Source organism: Gobius niger (assembly GCF_951799975.1).
Source record: "Gobius niger genome assembly, chromosome: 3".
Taxonomy (NCBI): domain Eukaryota; kingdom Metazoa; phylum Chordata; class Actinopteri; order Gobiiformes; family Gobiidae; genus Gobius; species Gobius niger.
In genome coordinates, this window is record NC_136854.1 from 25245191 (window position 1) to 25267138 (window position 21948).

The 21948-nt window shown below is 39.6% G+C and overlaps 2 protein-coding genes across 4 annotated transcripts; one reads left to right on the plus strand and one right to left on the minus strand.

Moving 5' to 3' along the window:
* Position 1: 1 nt before the first annotated feature.
* Positions 2-2992, plus strand: ten1 (TEN1 subunit of CST complex). Its single transcript, XM_079553961.1, has 3 exons — positions 2-190; positions 2538-2692; positions 2759-2992. The coding sequence occupies exons 1-3, from the start codon at positions 102-104 to the stop codon at positions 2905-2907; spliced, it is 393 nt and encodes a 130-aa protein (XP_079410087.1). The 5' UTR covers positions 2-101; the 3' UTR covers positions 2908-2992.
* Positions 2993-9088: 6096 nt separating this feature from the next.
* acox1 (acyl-CoA oxidase 1, palmitoyl) lies at positions 9089-21472 on the minus strand. Of its 3 annotated transcripts, none has more exons than XM_079553813.1 (14): positions 21259-21472; positions 20378-20537; positions 13821-13981; positions 13381-13488; positions 13176-13295; positions 12981-13096; positions 12129-12298; positions 11898-12060; positions 11067-11257; positions 10810-10989; positions 10642-10747; positions 10396-10539; positions 9733-9939; positions 9089-9648 (listed from the first exon to the last, which is right to left on the minus strand). In XM_079553813.1, the coding sequence occupies exons 1-14, from the start codon at positions 21365-21367 to the stop codon at positions 9598-9600; spliced, it is 1986 nt and encodes a 661-aa protein (XP_079409939.1). In that variant the 5' UTR covers positions 21368-21472; the 3' UTR covers positions 9089-9597. The 3 variants fall into 3 exon arrangements, with proteins under 3 accessions (XP_079409939.1, XP_079409940.1, XP_079409941.1); XM_079553814.1 differs by lacking the exon at positions 13821-13981 and adding an exon at positions 16313-16473; XM_079553815.1 differs by lacking the exons at positions 20378-20537; positions 21259-21472 and adding an exon at positions 16313-16447.
* Positions 21473-21948: the final 476 nt, after the last annotated feature.

Here is a 21948-nt window from a genome sequence, read left to right on the forward strand (position 1 = left end):
GCTACGATCCGGTAAGGCGGAAACCCGGAAGTGGTAAAACTGTAATCTTGTAGCCATGGCGAAACGTTATCTTACACAATTGTCTTAGTTTTTAGTTTAAAATGCTGCCCTCGGCCACAGTGTATCGTCTTCCCTGGGAAATCATCTCTGGAGCAGTACAAGAAGGAGACTCTTTGAGAACATTTGGCAAGTGGGTACAACGACAGAACTAACTCCCAAACAAACAATCACCACCAGATTTCTATTATTTATGATCACGGCACGCCTCAGAAATAAGTAATGACCTGATTATTATTATTGCTAATCGACTGACGTAACCTGCACGTAACCGTCTGGCTGTAACACCTCAAACATTATATTTCTGCATTTTTGTTGTTGAATAAACTCTATTAATAAGAGTTTTATTCTTATTTATAGTTTTTATTTATATTTATTCTTTTAAACTGTTATTGTTTTACACTCATCTAGCGGTAGAGTCTTATTGTGCAGCACTTTGGAAACGTTTTGTTGTTTAAATGTGCTGTATAAATAAAGTGGATTGGATTAAAGTGATACTGAGTTCGGGAAATTCCACAGTTACCATGGAGATCCGCCATCTTTGCAGCTGTTAACATACATTTCCATAGACTAACAAGTGTAGGGGGAAAAAAGCCGTGGAACAAGCTGCTGAGTTACTGCTGGTAAATCCATCTAACTCACCGTGGTGTCCAGGTGTTTTAATGTGAACAATAACTACAGTATTTTAACTTTTAAAATCTCCATTAGTTTAGTGACATCACATTTCCGAACTCTATTAAAGTGTTTGTTTTTAAAGGTGCATTATGCAACTTTTTATGTGGAAAAGAAGTTGATATTTGTGTATACTTAACCTTGTAGTGACCCGGCGGCTGTATGAGTGGTCTGCATTGTGCCTTGACTTTCCATCACAGCGGTCTCTACAACGCTCCAGAACAAATTGTTTTGTTGGTGAAGAGAGATGGAAAGTAAAGGTGCCATGCTAACCACTCATACAGCCGCCGGGTCACTACAAGGTCAAATACACACAAATATCAACCGTTTCCACCATAACTTTTTCAGACTCCTAAGTGTGTAAAACAGAAAGTGTGTTGGAATGAATCAAATCAAATCAAACTTTATTTATAAAGCGCTTTTCATACAAAGAAGCTTCTCATCACAGACCTGGCCAAAGTAGATCCATGCTCTGAATCAAGTGCAGAAATATTATTTAGCTATCTCATCTGTCAAAAAGAAAACACGTTGCCATTGCGGTGTGTGCCTTTATTAGCTTCTCAACACTGGTTAATAGCAGCACCTTCCACACATTTTTTCCCACACACAAAATGGGAAGAAAAAACATCTGAAAAGTGCTGACTCCATTTTGTGCCAATGCTGACATTTTCAGCAGCTGTAACCGACCTGAAGTGTCCAGAAGTACAAGGTGTTTAAGAGTATACACAGCCACTAATTATCAAGACACAAAAGCTAAGATTTTGAAAGTCTTAAGATCCCTACTGACCTCTCCTGGAATTGCCACCTTAACGTGGTGGAGGGGTTTGAGCACCCTATGATCCTAAGAGCTATGTTGTCAGGGGCTTCGTGCCCCTGGTAGTGTGAGGGCAAATGGCTGCTTAATAATTCTGCACACTTGATTCAGAGTGTAGTCCTGCTTTGAAGTGTCCAACTTTGAGGAGTGATTAGAGAAGGGGTGGATGGTCTGTGGATCTTCTGTTTATCAATCCAGACTGTTGTTCGCATGCTGTTCCCTATTTATCTGTAGGGAGGTACTGACAGGTCTGCTCTATATATTATGTTTCCTGTAGATATCTGCGGTTATCAAGTTCAGTAATGACGAACACACTTTTTTGTTTAAAAAATAAAATAAACTTCCATGTGAAGAACAATTCTATAAGATATCATCCTTCCTGTCATAAATAAATGTTATTGTCCAAACCTCAGAATAGTGACACAACCCTCCCCAAGTGTGCATACTTAGTATGTTGGAAAAATGTTGAAAGCCTTCGCAGTAAAGCTAAAAGAAAAAAAAATCTTATGTGAACCAACCCACCCCGTTCTCCATAATCAACTACATCATAATACAATAAAAAAAAACATAGAAAACACATAACTTAAATGCATTACTAAAGCAATGAAATGATCTACAATTAAAAATGTATCAAGACTAACTTGGAGAGGACCTAAGTACCACCACCGGAACAAGCTCAAGTACCACCAGTGGTACACATATCACATTTAGAGAACCACTGCATATAATGCACTTGACAATCGGTTAAATTCGACTAACATGACTTGGCATCAATATGGCGACCTCTAGCAGCAGCCTCTAATCACATGTCTGCATAAGACCGATATTGAAAAAGTGATACACTCCCCTAACGGTATCCCACAAAAAAGGGACAGATATGTTTGTGCAACCTAAATGCACTTGAAGCGAAAGATACAGTCATTGAATGAAACATAAAAAAAACACCAAGATTCAGAAATGTAATGTTTATGTAATATAATGTGTGTTATTTCAGACTAATCCGATATGAACCTGAAGAGTCCATGGCCACACTGTCAGCACAACACTCTTCCAAGGACCACTGTGTTGCTGTTCATACCAGATTTGTTGAACCGTTTGATGCAATAATTGGTGCCCAGTACATGGTCTTCGGAGAATTAGAAAAAAAAGGTAATAGTCGCTGCATAAATGTTGATCTTAAAGTGGCCTTATATTAATATACGTTCTATTGCACAGGTGAGCGAGCAGTGATTTGTGCCCGTGTTCTAAACTGCGTGGATGGAATAAATGTTGCTCTTCTTCAGAAAGCAATCCAGGATCAAAGACGGTTCTTTCAAAAGAGGACGACAACACAGCTCGAATCTACAGACACTGCAGACAACTAAAACCTATCAATGGGACAGACAAATTTCCCGATGCATTTTTGGTAACTTTCAGTGGTAACTTTAGCTCTGAAATTATATTTTTGCATTTTTTGTTGAATAAACAATTAGTGAACTATTTGTTACTGTTTAATATGTTTTTTAACCATAAAGCATGCATCACACCCCAGACCCATTCAAGGAGTGTGATTCCCATAACAAAACTTTCCTAAACCTAAGTTCTGCTAAATACTAAGTGATAGGACAAACAGCAAAGTTTTATTCATTATGGTTTTAGCTCACTCTGATTGATTAAATTCAACCGTTTATAACTCTTGGCAAACAGTGACTAATACTGTACGAGGAGTGGGCGGGGCCTGTGTCTCACCCAGAAAACAATCTCTACAGACTGACACATGAAACAGACTCTTAAAACTATGTGTTGTAGCACTTGGAGAATATATGCAAGGTGGATACAAACATGGAGTCTGTTCCATTTCCTAAAGTCCTTCTTTGTATCGGCCATAATATCCTAAAACAGGGGTTCCCAAACTTTTTGCGACCCCCAAAATCACCAGACCAACAACTCGGGCCCCCCACTGTAAAATATAATGACTTTTATAAATTCAGGTGCATAACTTATTAAGATCTATTTTAATGGATACTGTGTCTTGATATTTGGCTTAACTTCACTAAAATATACTCGGCTACATCAAATTAAATGTCAGAAATGTACAAAAAATATGTGTTAGGCTACCTCATCAACCTAATGCTCAATTCCTGTCTTAGCTCCATCTAGTGTTCAAACTAAAGAATTACAACCAAAGTAACTGAACAAAAGTAAAACATGATGATAAAAAAGAGGAAACACCCATGTTTGACAGAGATCAGGTGACAGAGATCCATGGATCCCCACGCTTCCTGCTCCAGGGCACATTCCCGGCACTCAATGGGCTTTTGCACCGCTGCTTTGGCTCAGCTTACAGTGTATGAACTGACCAGCTACACTACAGTCACTAAACGCTGTACCACTGTTATAACATGTTAAGTGTTTGTAACCAAGAAATATTTGAAAATGTATATTTATTTATGAATATATTTATAATCAAACTTGCCTTGTTCAATTTCATCAAAACGATCAGCAGCTGCTCCTAACAGCTCAGAAACTGAGCATGATGAGCCAATCAATGATGGCTTAGATCTAACCATCAGCCTGTAGTTTGCATTTGGAGAGAAGAATCAAGAAAAAAAATAATGCAGGCCGTAATAAAAGTGGAAAATGAAAATAAATGAATAAGAGAATTGACTAAAAGCAGAAAGAAAATACTTCTCCATTATATTTATTTTTGACCAAAAAAGAGACGCTTACATTTTATTTCAGTATTTTGGCAAAAATAATTATAGGACTTTATTTATTAATGTAGACTGTTGATTTAAAACTACAATATTTTTGTTTAAGCATATTGAGTGTGAGAGCTATTATCCAGAATGAAACATCCAAGATCCAATAAGTACATCAAGGACAAGGCTCCAACAGATGACGTGCTCAGTCAGGGGCGTAGCGCCAAATTCTGGGCCCTGGGTACAAACTATCTTGGTGGACCCTCCCCCCATATGAAATTCACATTTCATATTCTATGTTGTTTGACCACATAACAGTGGTTTGCTCTACATAGAATTTTGCACAAACAATAATGATTGATAATATCTCAGGGCCCTGACACCCCTTTGAAAATGTGCCAAATGGTTCAGCTCACACACCGGTGTTCTAAAGTTGCCTCTAAGGTCCGCTAGAACAGGCGTGTGTTAAATAAAAGAACATTAGAGCGAGGCCAGACTAAGATCTGTCTCAGCTCTGTGTCATTACATTAGAGTCCACCTCATCAAAGTCACTGCTGAGCTGAAGCGCACAGTGCTGAACGCCGTGTGTGGGCTGAACCATTTGGCACATTTTTAATGGGGTGTCAGGGCCCTGAGATATTATCAATCATTATTGTTTGTGCAAAATTCTATGTTGCAACCATTGTATTTTAGTCCGGTAATGTTCAGTACTTATAGTATCAATTATGAGGAAACTTAGAAAGTACAATACAGAACGCTTTATGCAGCATTTTTGAGGGCCCCTACCCTGCTCTGGGCCCTGGGTACTCAGTACCCTTTACCCCCCAGTCCGACGCCCCTGTGCTCAGTGAATGTCTCAGACAATGGGAAACAGAAGATGAGTTGCTGGAGGTCCCGTCATGGGAGGACAAGCCCCTACACGGCATGTACCACCGAAACATAACTGGTGGCGGATATCAAGAAATCCTACCAATGGCTAGACAGAGCCGAACTGAAGGACAGCACAGAGGCACTCATCATGGCTGCACAGGAGCAGGCCTTGAGCACCAGAGCAATAGAGGCCCAGATCTATCACACCAGACAAGACCCCAGGTGTAGACTGTGCAAAGGGGCCAATGAGACAATCCAGCTTTACATAACTGCAGGGTGTAAGATGCTGGCAGGGAAAGCCTTCATGGAGCGCCACAACCAAGTGGCTGGTATAGTGTACAGGAACATCTGTGCAGAGTATGGGCTGGAAACCCCAAGGTCAAAGTGGGAAACACCTCCAAAGGTGGTCAAGAATGACCGAGCCAATTATTATAGATAGAGCGACTCCTTAAACAACTATTTTCTGCTATTTTAATTTTGATGATTATTAACATTTCTTTTTTGCCTTTCTCTCAGGCCCACTGAGTAACTGAGATAAAACGTCTTATGTTTAGTGGCTGAGTTTGCGTCAGATTGTAAATAATACAAATCTTACGGGGGCTTCATCTCTGCGGCCGGGAAAGATCGTCTCGGACACTCGGACTACAAACACTGGAACTCCTCAGAGCTGTGTACTTTCCCCCTGGCTCTTCTCCCTGTACACAAACTGCTGCACCTCCAGTCACCAGTCCGGAAAACCGATCAAGGCAGACGACAACACCCTCATCGGGCTCATCTCAGACTCTGATGAGTCTGCCTACAGGAGAGAGGTGGACCTGCTGGAGCTGAACGCCCAGAAAACAGTGGAGATGATCGTGGACTTCAGGAAAGACACAGTCCCACTGTCCCCCCTCGCCCTGACAGATTCTCCCACCCCCATCTCCATCGTGGACTCCTTCCATTTCCTGGGTACCACCATCACCAAGGACCTCAAATGGGAGCCAACCAACAGCTCCCTCATCAAGAAAGCCCAGCAGAGGATGTTCTTCTGCTGACCAAGATGCTGGTGCAGTTCTACAGAGCCATCATCAAGTCTATCCTCACCTCTTCCATCACGTGTAGTACCCCGGCGCTACAGACCGGGACAGGCACCGACTGCAACGTCTTGTGTGTGCTGCTGAGAGGGTGATTGGCTGTGAGCTTCCATCTCTCCAAGACCTGTTCAACTCCAGGATCCGGAGGCATGTGGGTCGGATCAGCTGACCCTTCTCACCCTGGACACGGACTATTCAGCCCTCTCCCGTGAGGAAGGAGACTACAGTCCATTCAGACCCATAAATCACTTTTTTTTTTTCCTTCGCCATCAGACTCACGAAGAAAAACAAGACCGAATAGCTTAGTTACAGACTCATGGACGTAATCTGCCCTGTTGCACTATGTGGTGTGTCCACACTTCGATCCGCTGCTATCACGTTATCACTTATATCAGTTTATCACTTTACGCACCTACACAGCTATACAATCCCGCTGTTGTTCTATGTCAAATTGTTGTCGTCTTACCATATTTTACTTTTTATTTTTTTATCTTATTTATTTGAATATTCTTTATGCCTATGTCCTTATTGTTTAAAGTTTTATATCTTATTTATATCTAAATTCTGTGTTATACTGTATGTTGCACATCTGTACCAAGTCAAATTCCTAGTTTGTGAACCTGTTCTCAAACAGTGGTAATAAAAACTATTCTGATTCTATGTGTATTGATTTTTGGTTACAACATGGGTGGCTCAAGACAAATTTCCCACTCGTGGGACAATAAAGTTTATCTTATCTTGTTAATCATTACTCTTAACCTTCCATTAAACCATGAAAACACTTTTTCTGTCCAGCAAATGCAGTGCCTCTCGAAAGTACCAATACACCTTGAACTTTTGCACATTTTGTCATGTTTACAATCATAAACATTTTATTTTGATTTTTTTACTGAAAGTTCACACACAAGTAACAGACAACTGTGAAGTGAAAGCAAAATGATACATGATTGTTATTTTTCAAAAAGTAGAAAACCGAAAAGTCGTGTGCACAATACAGCATGAATTAGTAATACTTTGTGGAACCCTCTTTTGCTGCAATAACAGCAAGTCTTTTGGGGTCTGACTCTACAAGATTTGCACATGTAGAGACTGACATTTTAGCCCATTCCTCTTTACAAAACAACTCAAGCTCTGTCACATTAGAAGGAGAGCGTTTGTGAACAGCAGTTTTCAAGTCTTTCCACAGATTTTCAATAGGATTTAGGTCAGGACTTTGACTGGGCCATTCTAATACATTAATTTTTTTTTCTTTTCTTTTTTAAACCATTCCATTGTAGATTTAGCTTTGTGCTTCGGGTCATTGTCCTGCTGGAAGGTGAATCTCCGCCCCAGCCTCAGTTCTCTTGCTGACTCCAGCAGGTTTTCCTCCAAAATGTCCCTGTATTTGGCTCCATCCATCTTCCCAACTATTCTTACAATCTCCCCAGTCCCCGCTGAGGAAAAGCAGCCCCACAGCATGATGCTCCCCCTGTATATTTGACATTGGGGATGGTGCACTCAGGACCATGAGCAGTGTCAGGTTTGCTCCATACAAAACGTTTTGCATTTGGGCCAGAAAGTTCAATTTTTGTCTCATCTGACCAAAGCACCATCGTCCACATGGAGCCGTGTCCTCCATATGACTTCTAGCAAACTTCAAACGGGATTTCTTATGGCCTCCTTTCAATAATGGCCTTCTTCTTCCACTCGTTCATGACGGTTCCCCCAGCTCAGCGGCAGTACAGCACTTGGTTGCATTCCTTACCAGTGCTTCTTCGGGTTGTTAGTTTAGGTAGACAACCTTGTCTTGGTAAGTTGGCAGTGGTGCTATACTCTTTCCATTTCCGAATGATGGATTGAACAGGAGCTCCGTGAGATGTTCAAATCTTGGGAAATCTTTGTATAACTTAATGCTGCTTTAAACTTCTCCACAACTTTATCCCTGACCTCTCTGGTGCTCCTTGGCCTTCATGATGATGTTTAATGACCAATACACTCCGACCATAGCTCTGAGGCCCTCACAAAACAGCTGTAATTATACTGAGAGTAGATAACGCACAGGTGGCCTCTATTTAATTGTTGGGTAAGGTGTGCACATTCTGCAGTCATTAGGAATGATATAAAGACAATTTAATGCAAGTTGTGAACTTTTAGAAAAAATAAATAAAAAATAAATCTGTAAAATGTGCAAAAGTTCAAAGTGTATTAGTACTTTCGAGAGGCACTGTATTATACAGACGAGTCTGGTTGAAAATCTTTAATAATGTGTACCATTTATATTAGTCAGCAAGTACAAAAACAAAGTACAAGTAGACTCAAATTTAATTTAAATCAAAACTATTTTTATATTTCTACATTTTCATTTACAACAAAACAATGTACATTTAACAACGGAAATGCAATGAGACAGTGCTTAATTAGATATTTATTTATTTTTTAAAACAACTAATTTAACAGAGGCACATGGCAACTTGCTGCTTTGCTATGAATGTACGTGTGTTTTAGTAGAGGCATGTTTCTGATCGTGATAGCTCCAACATTGCATTACCTTATTGTGTATTGCATGTAAGAAATAAACAGTGAAATGAATAACCTTTGAACAGTGGATTCATTGGCTGTAACTACAACCGACCTAAAAAGTGAAATAGTTTCCAAGTTATTCGGTAAATCATCAAAGTGCAAACATTTTACATCAACAAATGTGGGGCATTCAAGATTAGACACAAGCAACCTTTGCAAAACATAAAAAAGTGCTTCTAATGATCACCATGACACAGACAAAATGTGAGTAAATCAAAATAAAGCATTTGGAAGAAGAGCTAATGTTTTTAAACCTCATGATTGTCGACCTGTAGTCAAAAGCAAAGCAGCAACAATTCAGTGGAGATGTGCTGGCGATGTCAGGCTCCCAGCAACGTTACAAGTCACGTCTGAAGAGAGGCGAGCCCGCTCCCAGAAAAGACAAGTAATTTTCGCCAACCAAAAACGAAATTGAAAGGAATGCTTGTGTTTTTTAACAATATGTCTGCCTCACTCTCTTTAATTGGTCTTGTATTAATTTAGTTTGTATGTAAGTCTCCTCTCAAATGCTAATACACCAGGACATAGCGAAAATGTTTCCTGTCAATAGAAAATCGATCACAGATCCACTAAAAATCATCATATGCCAGAAGTCCTGTGATATTAAGATTTTGTTTTATGCTTTTTAATTAATGTTGATTGTTACAGTAGACCTGCGACTGTTACATCCATTATTAGAAAAGGAGTTATGGTTGAAAAATAGTAACTTGAAATGTTTGAAATCGTTACACATTTCAACCTGCTATTGTGTAATTACTTCATGTCAAAATCCTAACAATCAGTCAAAGGATGCTGATAACCATTAGTGTTTATCAATACTAACTCACACTGTTAAGGTTAAGACTATGTTCAGCATCAATGTGCTCAAACCTCAGAGTTTAGAGCGCAGAGGTTTCAGGTACTTGTGAAAGGACTCGTGGACCTGAGGAGGAAAAATCTACAGTTAGTACGAAAAGACTCTCATAGGGCAGCTTAGAAAACTGTGTCTTAATAAAGGTATAGTCACCTCTGTGGCATTAAGTGGTGACCTCCGAGCCCAATCGAAAAGATTCTCATAGACATTTCCGTCATATCGTCCCAGGACTGAATTCAGCTTTTTGTCATGGAAATCAAAGGCATCCACGAGTGCAACAGCATTGGGTCTGAGCTGGCACAGGAGCTCTTTAATACGCACGGAAATCTGCAGCATCTGAGGCCCTGTCAGCAGTCCAGCCTGGAAGAAAATACACATTTTCTCTTGATTATAAACAATGCTTTATGTCAGTGACCAAGAGCAGATACTATTGAACTTCTGTTTCATTCAGAGCAAAGGCAACTGAGACAGGTGACATGTTCAAGACAATTCTGAAGTCTGGCTCAGGCATCGGCCACTGCTCCTTACGGGTTGCTCCAGTGGAATTGAAGGATGGGTCAAATGCAGAGGAGAAATATACCTTAACCTTTAGACCTGTACATCTATGTTTATCAGTAAAGGTTGTGGATTTATTTCACTGTAGAGTATCCTGAGGACAGGATCACCCCCAGCTCAACGAATACAGAACGGGTTTGTACGCACCATCAACGTCAATACAAATAAATATTTGCTTTTTGAAAGACATCCCACAATATGTAGAAAAAGAAAATAGGAAATTTTGATGCATCCATCGGACTCATGTTTCGCACTACCGACCTGTAAAAAGTCCCCAGAGCTTTGTGTGATGCCATGCAGAGCGTACAGCAGAGCCAGGTTCGACACCACAGCGTGTATGGCAGTGTCTCCGATCTCACTGAGCTTTTCTGTGAAGAGCTTCACTACAACAAAGTGACAATGGGCCTGGAAAAGGTAAATGAGTCTCAGCAATTGTACATCTCGATTAAATAAATACAATTGTGCTTAAAATAATTACAAAGTCAAGTCAGATGGATCTAGACTTACATCAGAGGCTCTGACTAAGTCAATGGCGCTGTTGTTCCAAGCGTCCTCTTGACTTCTCCTCTTCTGTAACTCCTGCTGGATACTTCTGGCTGCCAGCTCAACGAGGCTAAGAACCAACAGGTTTAGTTTAGGAAATCATTATCTAATTAATATTTCCATTGTTCCTACGTTGCTGCTCGTTGTTTGTAGCACTCCACAAGGTTACTCAGGTCGTTGATGTCTACCACAGTTGGTCTGGCAGAAGCCGGATGGGCCTGGACTTGGCGCTGCTCCATTTCATTCAGGTATGACACGATGCCACTGAGCTGCTGACCAGCTTTGGCTTGTCTGTAGCTTTTTAACAAGTATCTGACATTATATGAAAAGTTAGTTAAAGTATTACAGGATACAATGCAGAAAGGATCAGTGTTTTTGTAAGCATGTACCTTGCGGTCTGCAGCATCATAACCGTGTTCTCCCCTTCATATGTGCAGGTGGGAGTGAACTCTGCATAAATATCAGGCAAGGCACTGCTGCGGGAATAACCATGTCCACCACACGACATGCGGCACACCTCAATGCCAGAATTAGTTTTCCATGTGGTGAAGGCCTTCAGTCCAGCAGAGAGGGCATGGAGCTGCGGTCACAGACAAAAAAGTAATTTTGCTCATTAAATTAGGTAAGCCACAACTCTTCACAGATCTATTCAGTGTGGTTTTTGTTTTGTACTAGACTCAAGACACTGTAGAGCAGTCATTTTCAACTAGCACCTGTGACATATAAAAAATCAAATCCCAATCAACTGCTTCACACATTCATTTCATTTAATAATTTGCCATTGTTGTGTAATGATCAAAAAATGTAACCACAAAATTAAAAGTATCTTGTCAAATCCAATGATCAACACACAAGTTGGTGTCTTAAAGGTCTTATACCTGTTTTTTCAAAAATCACTTGTGGTCCAAACTCATTCCTAACCATTTGTGGCATCCCAATTCTTCACAGAGAACACTTGTCACAGAAACTCTTGTCATTGTCTCGTCCCGGCTGACGATGACGTACGTCCGAGTCAACAATAAAGAGGTTCCTAAGCTTATTTACACTTTTTAGATGCAGCCATGATTTACAATATACCAATTTTTTTTTTAAATATTATAAAAAAATTGTTTCACTACTAGGAAAAAACAGGTATAGTGCCTTGAAGTCTGTGCCTCAATGCCTCAAGTTCTCCACAAAGTAGCACCATTTTATTTGTATCCTTTTAGTGTGTTGCATACCTCTGGCAGTTCATTGAAGTCTCCCTGGTTAATGTCTCCAGAGATGCGGTTATAGGTTTGGCTCATGTACTGACCAACAAACGTGAATGCATAGGCTGTAGCCAGCAAAGGAAACAACTTGTACTGCTGTGTTTGGTAGTCGAGGATCTGGGGCTCTGGCTCTCTGCAGAAATATGAATATTCTTAATCAGACTGGCATTTGCTGCTTTTGAGATTGAAGTTAGGACTTACCCTGAACGTATTTCAGACTGGTGACGAACAGTACTGTAGCGAATGGCAATTGTACAGGACTTTGCCAAGGAAATGGCAGACTGCCCAACAATCAATGACCGAATGAACACCATTGTGCCATAAGTCAACTTGGCACTGGGGGGCTTCAAATAGCTGCCATCTGGCTCAACCTATTGGGAACAAAACTCGTTTACTTCATACTTAAAATATGTATTGAATAAAGGGATTTTAAAAAGGCACATAAAAGTATACCGCTTCTGAGTAAAAGGTCTTTTTTTCCCCTCATATATATTCTGCATGCCACAGATTTTTTTAAATATATATTTAATACATGCAAATGACAAATGTACTTTTGCATGTATTTGTGTTCAACAAAGGGCCTGATTTACTAAACGTTTGCACACTTGCATACACTATCGTCTGTATTTACCTGCACTGATCACAGTTTCCTGCAGGTTGTCCATTCCAGATATGGATGTTTTTTTTTCTAAAAATAGCTATGGCCCATGTGACAATGCAGGGCAAGATATCATATTTTTAACCACGCTGGTGTTTGTGCTGTAGAATTAAAAAGTTTAAGCCTGAGGTTTTAATTGACAGGCCCTGGAGCACTGTGGAGGCACTCAGTCAGCAATAAGAGCAGTGGTTTTGTGCACTGAAGCCAAACTCACGCAGCAAACTTCTAATAGGTGCAACACACCAACAAAATGGCACTTGCTAATTTTAAGTAGGCTTACTACTCACAACTTAGCACCTGGCTTAATAAATCAGGCTCAAAAACAACGTGTATTTCAACTATGTCCTGTTGACGTTCATATGCCATAATCAACATTTTCCACACATGCACAATACCTTTGCATACTTCATCAGCATGTTTTCCCTTGGAATCCGTACATTGTCAAGTTTTAAAAAACCATTGTCTACTTCACTGAAGCCAAACTTGGGTCCAATATCTCCAACAACAATACCTAAAGCCACACAAAACCAAAACATGTTTCATTTATGTAACAACTTGTTCATGTGAGACAGGCTGGTAACGTTTTTTACCTGGTAGGGGATTATGCGTGTCCATGTCTCGAAGTTGTACAATAAAAGCATGGAGACCGTGGCAGTTTCCTTGAGTGTAAAGCTGAGCTAAAACAACAGCATGGTTTGACGTCTTCCCAACTACAACCAGATGAAGACAACAGAACAGATTTAAGATTTGTGGTAAGGTGTCAATAGATTATGCAGAGGATGTAGATGAACTCACGCGCTCCGGGCCACCATTTGATGGAGGTAATCGTGGGACTGTTTAAGACAAACTCCTGTGTTGATGGATCATAGGTGGCTGTGGTTTCAAGGCCTCTGAGGTGAGTACCTTTGGAAGAGTTCAAAGACTAAATTAACGACAACAAAATGTAGTGAGGTATACCTAAAAATATAGGCTCAATGTTCAAGCTTAAATCCATTTCTGCTCTAAGATTTTTTTGTGTTCGACAGATCTTGTCATAAATGTTAGTTCTTTTCAAATTCACACCACTACGGCATGCAAGTAAAAAAAATATTCAAGTGCAAATCTGAGCTTGAAGGGAAGGGGTGATTTTAGCTAATAAAATAAAATATTTTAAACATGTACAGAATAAATGCACATGTTTTAGCCCAAAGTTCTACAGTAGTACTACAACAAGTAGGTACTACACATAATTTTACCGTGGCCCATCTCAGTCTGGGCATAAGTGCCGATGATCTCTAGATTCCAGGCAGGCATGAAGAAACGGTCCATTTGCTCTGGGGTGGCCTGGTTGAGCAATGTGGGCAGGAACATCCCTAGATGAAGATCCAAGGGCTCTGATCTCCCAGGGTGCACAGAGCTGGGCCACGGAGCACAAGTGTAAAAAAGCAAAGAAGACATAGAAGTGGGAAAGACCAGAAAGAGGAAGTAAACAGAGGTTGTGAATTGCCATCAGAAAATGCCAAATCATACTCCAGACTGATATTTTGGGTTGGTTGTTCCAGTGCACCCAAGTTTTACATTTTTCAGGATGCAACTATGCATTAATTAAAACAAATGCATCCTGAAAACAGTTTACAAAGCACATACTTCTACAAAACTACAAAAATACTGCTGCTGCCTATAACACAATTCACCTTCTATTTGACAAATGAGGCAGCAAAGTTGCAGTTGTGGTTTTCTGGCCAGAGACACCAGGGGGAGATGAAAGACCCCCCAATCATACCATTAACACTTGTATTACCCCCAGAGAGACTACGAAAAGGATTTATTATGCTAAACAAGTTATTTAGTACTGCTCTTTTAATCAGGTTTAATCAGTTTAATCAGGAGTGAGACATCTTTATAGACTGGATGTAGTCCTTAAAACTTTTGACTTGTTTTGCTGCTGCTGACCTCATTTATGTTTTCACTTAGTATAATAATAATAATAATATAAGGTCTGTTCAACCATTTTGTGTGCATACTGAGCACATTGTTTCAGATGCTTGAATCCAGCTTAAAAAGGAACAGACAACTGTTTTTACATACCGAGATATGTTCTTACTTGAGCTTAGATAAGTTGATGCGTACCTGTCTTGTCTTTGTGCGTGCTCGTGGAAGAGCGTGGTCTGTTCTCACTTCACCCCTTTTGGAGCTATAGGAATACATTGGGAGAGGCCAAATGCTAACAACATCTTTGGTCGTTTTGCGTGACTGAGCGCACACACAAAGACCAGACAGGTACGTATCAACTTGTCTAAGCTCAGGTAAGAACATATTTCAGTATGTAAAATGGTGGCCTGTTCCTTTAAAGTGGTCTGCACAGAAGTGAGAGCAGATCGAGTCAGTGTCTTTTCTTAATACGTAGACAGTATACGGCATATAGTTAAACGAGTAGACTCGTAGGGGACGAGGTTCAGGAGGGTGCACCCATAAAAGCTAAAGGAAAATTTACGACCAAAATATCTGCATTCTGGAGATAAATAAGCAAAGCTATTTGAAATAAAAAGAGACAGAAAACAGTCAATAATAAGACAAATTAGCAAATGATCACTTCATGCATATTTGTCATGATCTGTCCTGAAACAAACAAAAATACAATAAAATCTCATTCATTTTAAACAATGATTACACACAGTTGAAAAGGGACCATTCAGACAAACCAGTGAGCGCGGATGGTTTTACCCAAGTGAAAAGTAAATGGCACTTGTATAGGCAGACGACCTTATGAAATACGCTGTATTATATAATTTCATACCTACATAACACAAACCACACTATTATTAACAAATACTCAGACATATTTCTAGAAAATGTACAAAGAATGTGTTACTAATTTACAACTTTGGTTTAATTTAAATAAAAGTCTTAAAAACGACATTATATTACATGACATGTAGAAATATATCAAAGAAATTATAACTTCCATCTGATTTAATTTTTAAGTTTTGGCAGGAATAGGATGAGAAAGTGTTAGTGGAGGTTAGTGGACAGTGAAGCTCATGAACCGTCACTATCATTAGAACAAACACAAAGAACTATTTGATTAAGATCTGTCAAACACAAATGGACTAGTTCAAATGGATGTAGATATCTCACTACCCTCCCCTCCAATTAATCAACTTTTTCTAAAAAAAAATAAAATAAAATAAATGTACTACAAGATATGACTTGTTAAAAAGAACCTTGAGCCGTCACTGTTATTCACTACATGTATTTGACGCTTGCTCTAAACAAAATATACTCTTCTTGTACGAAGTATCAAGAAGATAATCTTCATATCTTCTTGATACTTCGCATCTTCTTGATACTTCTTGATACCACAAGATCAAACGTGGCATTTGATCTTGTGGCAAGATTTGTGCCACAAGATTTTTCGTCCCTGAGTAGATTAATACATTCATCTTACTCGACTACATTGAATATACTTCACGCAGACGGCTTAAAAAGGTACTTAAAGGAATATTTAGTAAATACATATCCACCAATTTTTAGATAATATATTGTTTTGCACTTTTTGTAACAAATCATGAATCCAGTCTCGTCTCATGGAATTTGTATCTCAGCCCAGCCCTACTTCTTCAATCAACAAACTTATTAATAAGTAGCAAGTAACTAACAATATCAATTTAATATCGAGAAAATTAGGCATTATCATAATCTTATTGATGTAAAAAATGAAACCAAATGGGCTAATTCTAGGACTAACCATGGCCCAGTTCAGTCTGGGCATACGTGCCCAGGGCCTTGAAGGACGTGGCCAGAGGTAACCATTTCTTGGACTGCTCTCGGTCACACTGGCTGTACAGGGTTGGAAGGAACATGACATAATGCAGCCCCAGAGCCTCGTGGTGGTGGCCTGTTATCATACTGTGCAGAGGGAAGGACACATTGTTTAGATATGTAAATATAGTACATTATTTAGGTTGAGATCAACTTAGGGTGCAGGTACTGACTCTAACATGCTGCAAACACAATTAGTAAAAACTATAATTAGAAAACATTGCAGGAACAATGAGAGAAACTAATTAATTTTCTGTCTTTGAAAATAGCCTCGGTAATGTGAAATAACAATCAAAGTTTAAAACAGCACCAGCTCCAGAACAAATTGACCGGGGGTGTATCAGAGTCTCCAATGAGTCACTAAAGTACATTGTGATGGAACTAAAACGGAGGGTGCCAAGCATACATTTTCGAATGAGGTTGCAATGCACCTTTTCTGCAGCCCCACGGTTGATGTGCGTTGAAGCACCTTTCCATGTAGTCATGTAGCCTTATCAAACTTTATCAAACAGAACAAAGAAATTCAACATTCAACAGATTTGTGCATATGGCGGGATTGGAGTGGCACGCATGGGTTCATAATAGTGTTGTTCCAATACCTTGGTAAGAGCAGGCTATGCATGATTAAGTACCACAATACAGAGTTTAGCCAATGTGCAATAAAAGGAGACATAAATGTATAGTATTAATTAGATGCTTTAGTGCAAAGCCAGTTTTTAAGCTGATGTGAGCGTTATGTACGGTAAACAACTGCATGCTGTTTTCCAAAAACACAATATGGTATCGGACAGCTCTTTGGTTCAGGTATTCGCCAAAACCTGAAAATCTGTAGCATCAGCATGAAATCGGAACAACCATAGTTCATAAATGTCACGTGCCCTGATAAGACAAACAGCAAAAAATACACCATACTGTGAGAAACACTGATTAATGGTGGTCAGTCTGTGCTGTGGGAATCTGTGCACAGGAACCCAAATCACTTCACGCCCTCTCTGCACCTCTGTTTCATCATAAAAAGGACAATGCAAAGTCCCTAAACAAGCCAATAATGAGTGGACTTTACGAAGACTCAAGGGTTAGTAAAGTTTATCGTTTAATTTTCCATTGATGAAAATTAAACAATAAAAGATTATGAACAATAAGATTGCTCATAGTATTATCTGGTGATGTTAGTAATAAGATTGTTCGTTAATCTTATTATTCAAGGTGACAACGGACAGATAGACCAGCATCCCAACGAAGAAGCTAACAGGCTAACGGGCAAAGCTAACTGTGGGCTGGCACCACTTAAACAAATTATCTCCACTGTGTAACTGGATGTACAATATCCCTCTCTCCCTTTGTCTTTTCTGTCAGCGTAGTATTTACTCTCATGGACAATTAAGTAAAAAAAAAACGCAACATGCTACAACACCTGCAGTGGCACTCATGGTAAGTAAGTAAGTAAGTAAACTTTATTTGTATAGCGCTTTTCACAGACACTTTTTGAGCAGGATCCAGAAGTGCTTCACAGTAAAAACAGATAGGAAAACATCTGCCTCTAGGGGCATGAGTTACTTAGTACTGCTTTAAAGGAATAGGCCACCGTTTTTACATACTAAGATATGTTCTTACCTAACCTTAGACGGGTTAATATATACCCGTCTGGTCTTTGTCCGTGCGCTCTGTCACGCAAACGGAGCACATACGCAGCCTCTCCCACATGTCACATAGCTCCAAAAAAGCTCACGATAGAAGCTACCAAGCTCTTCCACGTGTTCCCTATTTAAATAAAGTTACGTGAAGTGTTTTCATGCAAAGTATATTTACACAGAAATGTAACATGTCGATTTTATAAGCAGATAAAAAGGGGCACTATATTGTGAGGCGTAATGATACAGGAGCACAGCGTCCGCGCAGTAACTCCTAAAGACTTCCCCCCGCTCACTTCCGTCAATAGAAGCTGCGTGACTTGTAGAGAGCCTTTTACAACAAGCAGAAAATGTATTTTGGGAAAGTGCTGCGCATTCCTACCTCATGGTAGAGGTCCTGAGTCCTGTGTCGTCAATCGGGGTGAGTTGGAAATCTGTGAAACATTACTACACTATATACTTTCTGCTTGTTATCACAGCCCGGCACGATGCACGTAAAAGCCATTGTTCACAAGTTATTCACGCTTCTTCAACTGTTCTCTGCTAGCTCTCTACAAGTCACGCAGCTTCTATTGACAGAAGTGAGCGGGGAAGTCTTTAGGAGTTACTGCGCGGACGCTGTGCTCCTCGTATCATTACGCCTCACAATATAGTACCCCTTTTTATCTGCTTATAAAATCGACATGTTACATTTCTGTGTAAATATACTTCGCATGAAAACACTTCACGTAACTTTATTTAAATAGGGAACACGTGGAAGAGCTTGGTAGCTTCTATCGTGAGCTTTTTTGGAGCTATATTATTCTTATTATTAATTATTCTTTATTAGGATCCCCATTAGCGCCCAAAAGTGGTTGCTAGTCTTCCTGGGGGTCCTGACATAATATAAAATTACAAAACAATTAAAATAGAATACATGAATGTTACACATTTCATATAATCATACAACCTTATAGGACACATATAACACACGGTGACTATGCTCACATGTACTGAGCTAATTGACCTTTTACCTTCAGCTTAAAGTGTGGTCTACTCTTAGTATTTCTGATGTTTAAAGGAAACGCGTTCCAGGCGTTTGCTCCTCTGTACAGAACAGTTCTTTTCATTGACTTACTTTTGGGTCTGGGAACAACCAAAGAGTTTGTCGTCACTTGGCGAGTCACATATCTGTGGCCAAACCCGCTGAATAAGAGTTTGTTAAACAAAAAACTGGGCTGTTTGTCCATCACAACTTTGTGCATGAACATGAGGAGACTGGCCTGTAGTTTGGCCTTAACCGTTAACCAAGACAGTCTCTTGTGCATCTCACGGACATTAGTGTGGAAAGGACAGTGAAGCACAACTCGAGCTGCTCTGTTCGGAGCAATTTGAAGTCTCTGAAGATGCTTTTGTGTAGCATTGGACCACACTATAGGGCAGTAGGTGAGACAATACTATGCTTTGGACAACAGTTTTCAGAACAGGAGTTGGGCAGTAAGCAGAACATTTCTTTGCCATAGCTATACCTTTGCCCATCATACCAACAATATGATTAATTTGATCGGACCAAGACAATGACTGATCCAGTCTGACATCCAACAGCTTTACTTTTGAGACCTGCTCCACTAGTGCTCCCCCTAGTGACAGATGAAGAGCATTGGCGTCTGATTGAACACACTTTTTGCTAAATACAATACATTTAGTTTTAGACGTGTTAAGTACCAATTTATTCGTTTTGACCCACTTCACTGCCAGGTTGAGCTCATGCTGTAAGGTACTGTTCAGCTCAGATATTGTGGGTGACGAGGAAAACAGAGTGGCGTCATCAGCGTACATTATAATACTGGCCTTATTAACTGTATATGCTATATGACATGTGGGAGAGGCTGCGTATGTGCTCCGTTTGCTTGACAGAGCGCACGGACAAAGACCAGACGGGTATATATTAACTCGACTAAGGTTAGGTAAGAACATATCTTAGTATGTAAAAACGGTGGCCTATTCCTTTAATGTGTCCAGTCAATGATTCATAAATCCAGACAAATATTTTTCTGGGATTGTCCCAACTTTTGTCAGAATTTTGCTAGAATGAGGAAGTTTGAATCTGATTCTTTTCACAGTAATTTCTCCACCTTTCAGCATGTGTTGCATTTCTCCCTGTGCTTGGAGCCCATGTCAGAGCTGCTATGGAGCAAAGTTCCACGCCTAATAAGTTTGGTGCAAAGTTTAAGTTTATTTGAATAAGGTTTATGCCTGCGTATGCCCTGTGTAGAGCATGAGCAGACATTATAAATGTGGCCCCAGGTGTGTATAGTCAACAAACCATAATTTTGTAAGCATTTGTATGGGCTGTGTGCTAATTCATATGATATGATTACCTTTTATAGAAGTAAATCTCCTCTGGATCTGCAATACCATACTCTCGGAGTTTCAAAATCATCTGGGCACTCTTTCTTACAGCTTGATCGTACCGCTCACTGCGAGACAGAAAGTTTGGATCCTCTTCAGCAAAGTCTGGATCATTTAGAACCAGCGACTCTGAAATATATTATTGAAATATTAGTTGAAAAAAACAACAACAAAAAACTACACACAAATCATTATTATTATTTAACACATTACAGAAAACATTTTGGGCGCATTCCCTAATATACCAATGGAAAGCTTGAATATTAAATAGTCGACTTGTGTACTAGGTTTCTTCAAGTTTTTTCTTTTTTTTAAGTCAACGCAATATTATATACGTTAATGGTATAAATCAGATGTTTCTAAGTTGACTTAAAACTACTGATGACCTCGATAACTGAACCAAATTAGTTTTATGACATTTCTCGGAGTTCATAATGTATATTCTGTTCTAAAATAATTGTTACTGTTTATTGACCATCAATCATTGACAGTATGTACTCAATCAACCTGTTCCTGGATAATGCATTACAAAAGGCACTTTGAGTAACCTTTATCCGAAAAGCTACATTAACCAGGCTTATTAAAAATCTCCTGTAAATTAATTGAAGACTTTGAATTCATTTTTGTGTAGGCGAGTTGACAAAACACCAACTATTCGTGAATAATAAAAGAAATGCTTGGAGATGGATGACAGCAGTTGAATAACACTTCATGAGATGCTAAGCTAGGTTAGCCATTTCATCTCGCTGAAAAGTCTTCAATAACTCCTAACATGAGATAACCCAACATAACATTATTTTCAATGATTCAACACCGAGTGTCGTGTTGCAATGTGCATCTGACTTCTTACCAATTTCTCGTCTTCTTTTGGTCTTTTCGGGCCCTTCATACAAAATAAAAGTGAGTTTCTCGACGTCGAAAGTAGCATTCCGTCGCTCTTTAAGGATGTCAGGATTCATTGTGTCGATATACACGAAATGCTATGAAAGCTGCAATGACCACTTTAGATTAAAGAAGCTCTTTATTCCGATAACCTTACGCAACATGAACTAAAGTCCAGCCGAGTCCAACTATGAGTCCAACGCAGTCCAGTGTTTTCTGCTCTGAGGAGATGGAGGCGGGGCTTATCTGTCACATTACCCGGAAGTGTATTATATTTATTGTTTTGGGGGTAGTGTATTTATTTTAATATGATGTAGCCTATGTATGAAGAGTTCATATGCAAAAATCAATGTATGCTCGTGAATGTATTTTGATATAGATCTGTTTCAGAGCATAAACATATCAACTTACTTGTTCTTCAAATTCACACATGTCATTTCATGTCTTGCCCAAAGGCACAGCGACAGCGTGCACTTGTAGGAGCTGAAATCGAACCCGTGACCTTCCGATCATGAGACGACTATCTTTGCGAGACCTTTTGATACCCTGTATTAAATTAGACTGAGCAATTTAGATATTTAAGACTTTACTTTCTCCAATCTGGCACTCAACATGTCCCACTTATAGGATGCAATTGCAATAGACACACATGGCGTTT

What these genes read in the sequence shown, in the direction of transcription:
- acox1 (XM_079553813.1), bottom strand. Translation starts at nt 21,367, where the DNA reads ATGAATCCTGACATCCTTAAAGAGCGACGGAATGCTACTTTCGACGTC. An exon ending in CAAATGGTGGCCCGGAGCGC is followed by an intron (nt 13,296 to 13,380) that starts GTGAGTTCATCT and finishes ATCTGGTTGTAG; the next exon opens with TTGGGAAGACGTCAAACCAT. An exon ending in ATGATGCTGCAGACCGCAAG is followed by an intron (nt 10,990 to 11,066) that starts GTACATGCTTAC and finishes ATATAATGTCAG; the next exon opens with ATACTTGTTAAAAAGCTACA.
- ten1 (XM_079553961.1), top strand. Translation starts at nt 102, where the DNA reads ATGCTGCCCTCGGCCACAGTGTATCGTCTTCCCTGGGAAATCATCTCT. An exon ending in TCTTTGAGAACATTTGGCAA is followed by an intron (nt 191 to 2,537) that starts GTGGGTACAACG and finishes GTGTTATTTCAG; the next exon opens with ACTAATCCGATATGAACCTG. An exon ending in CGGAGAATTAGAAAAAAAAG is followed by an intron (nt 2,693 to 2,758) that starts GTAATAGTCGCT and finishes TCTATTGCACAG; the next exon opens with GTGAGCGAGCAGTGATTTGT.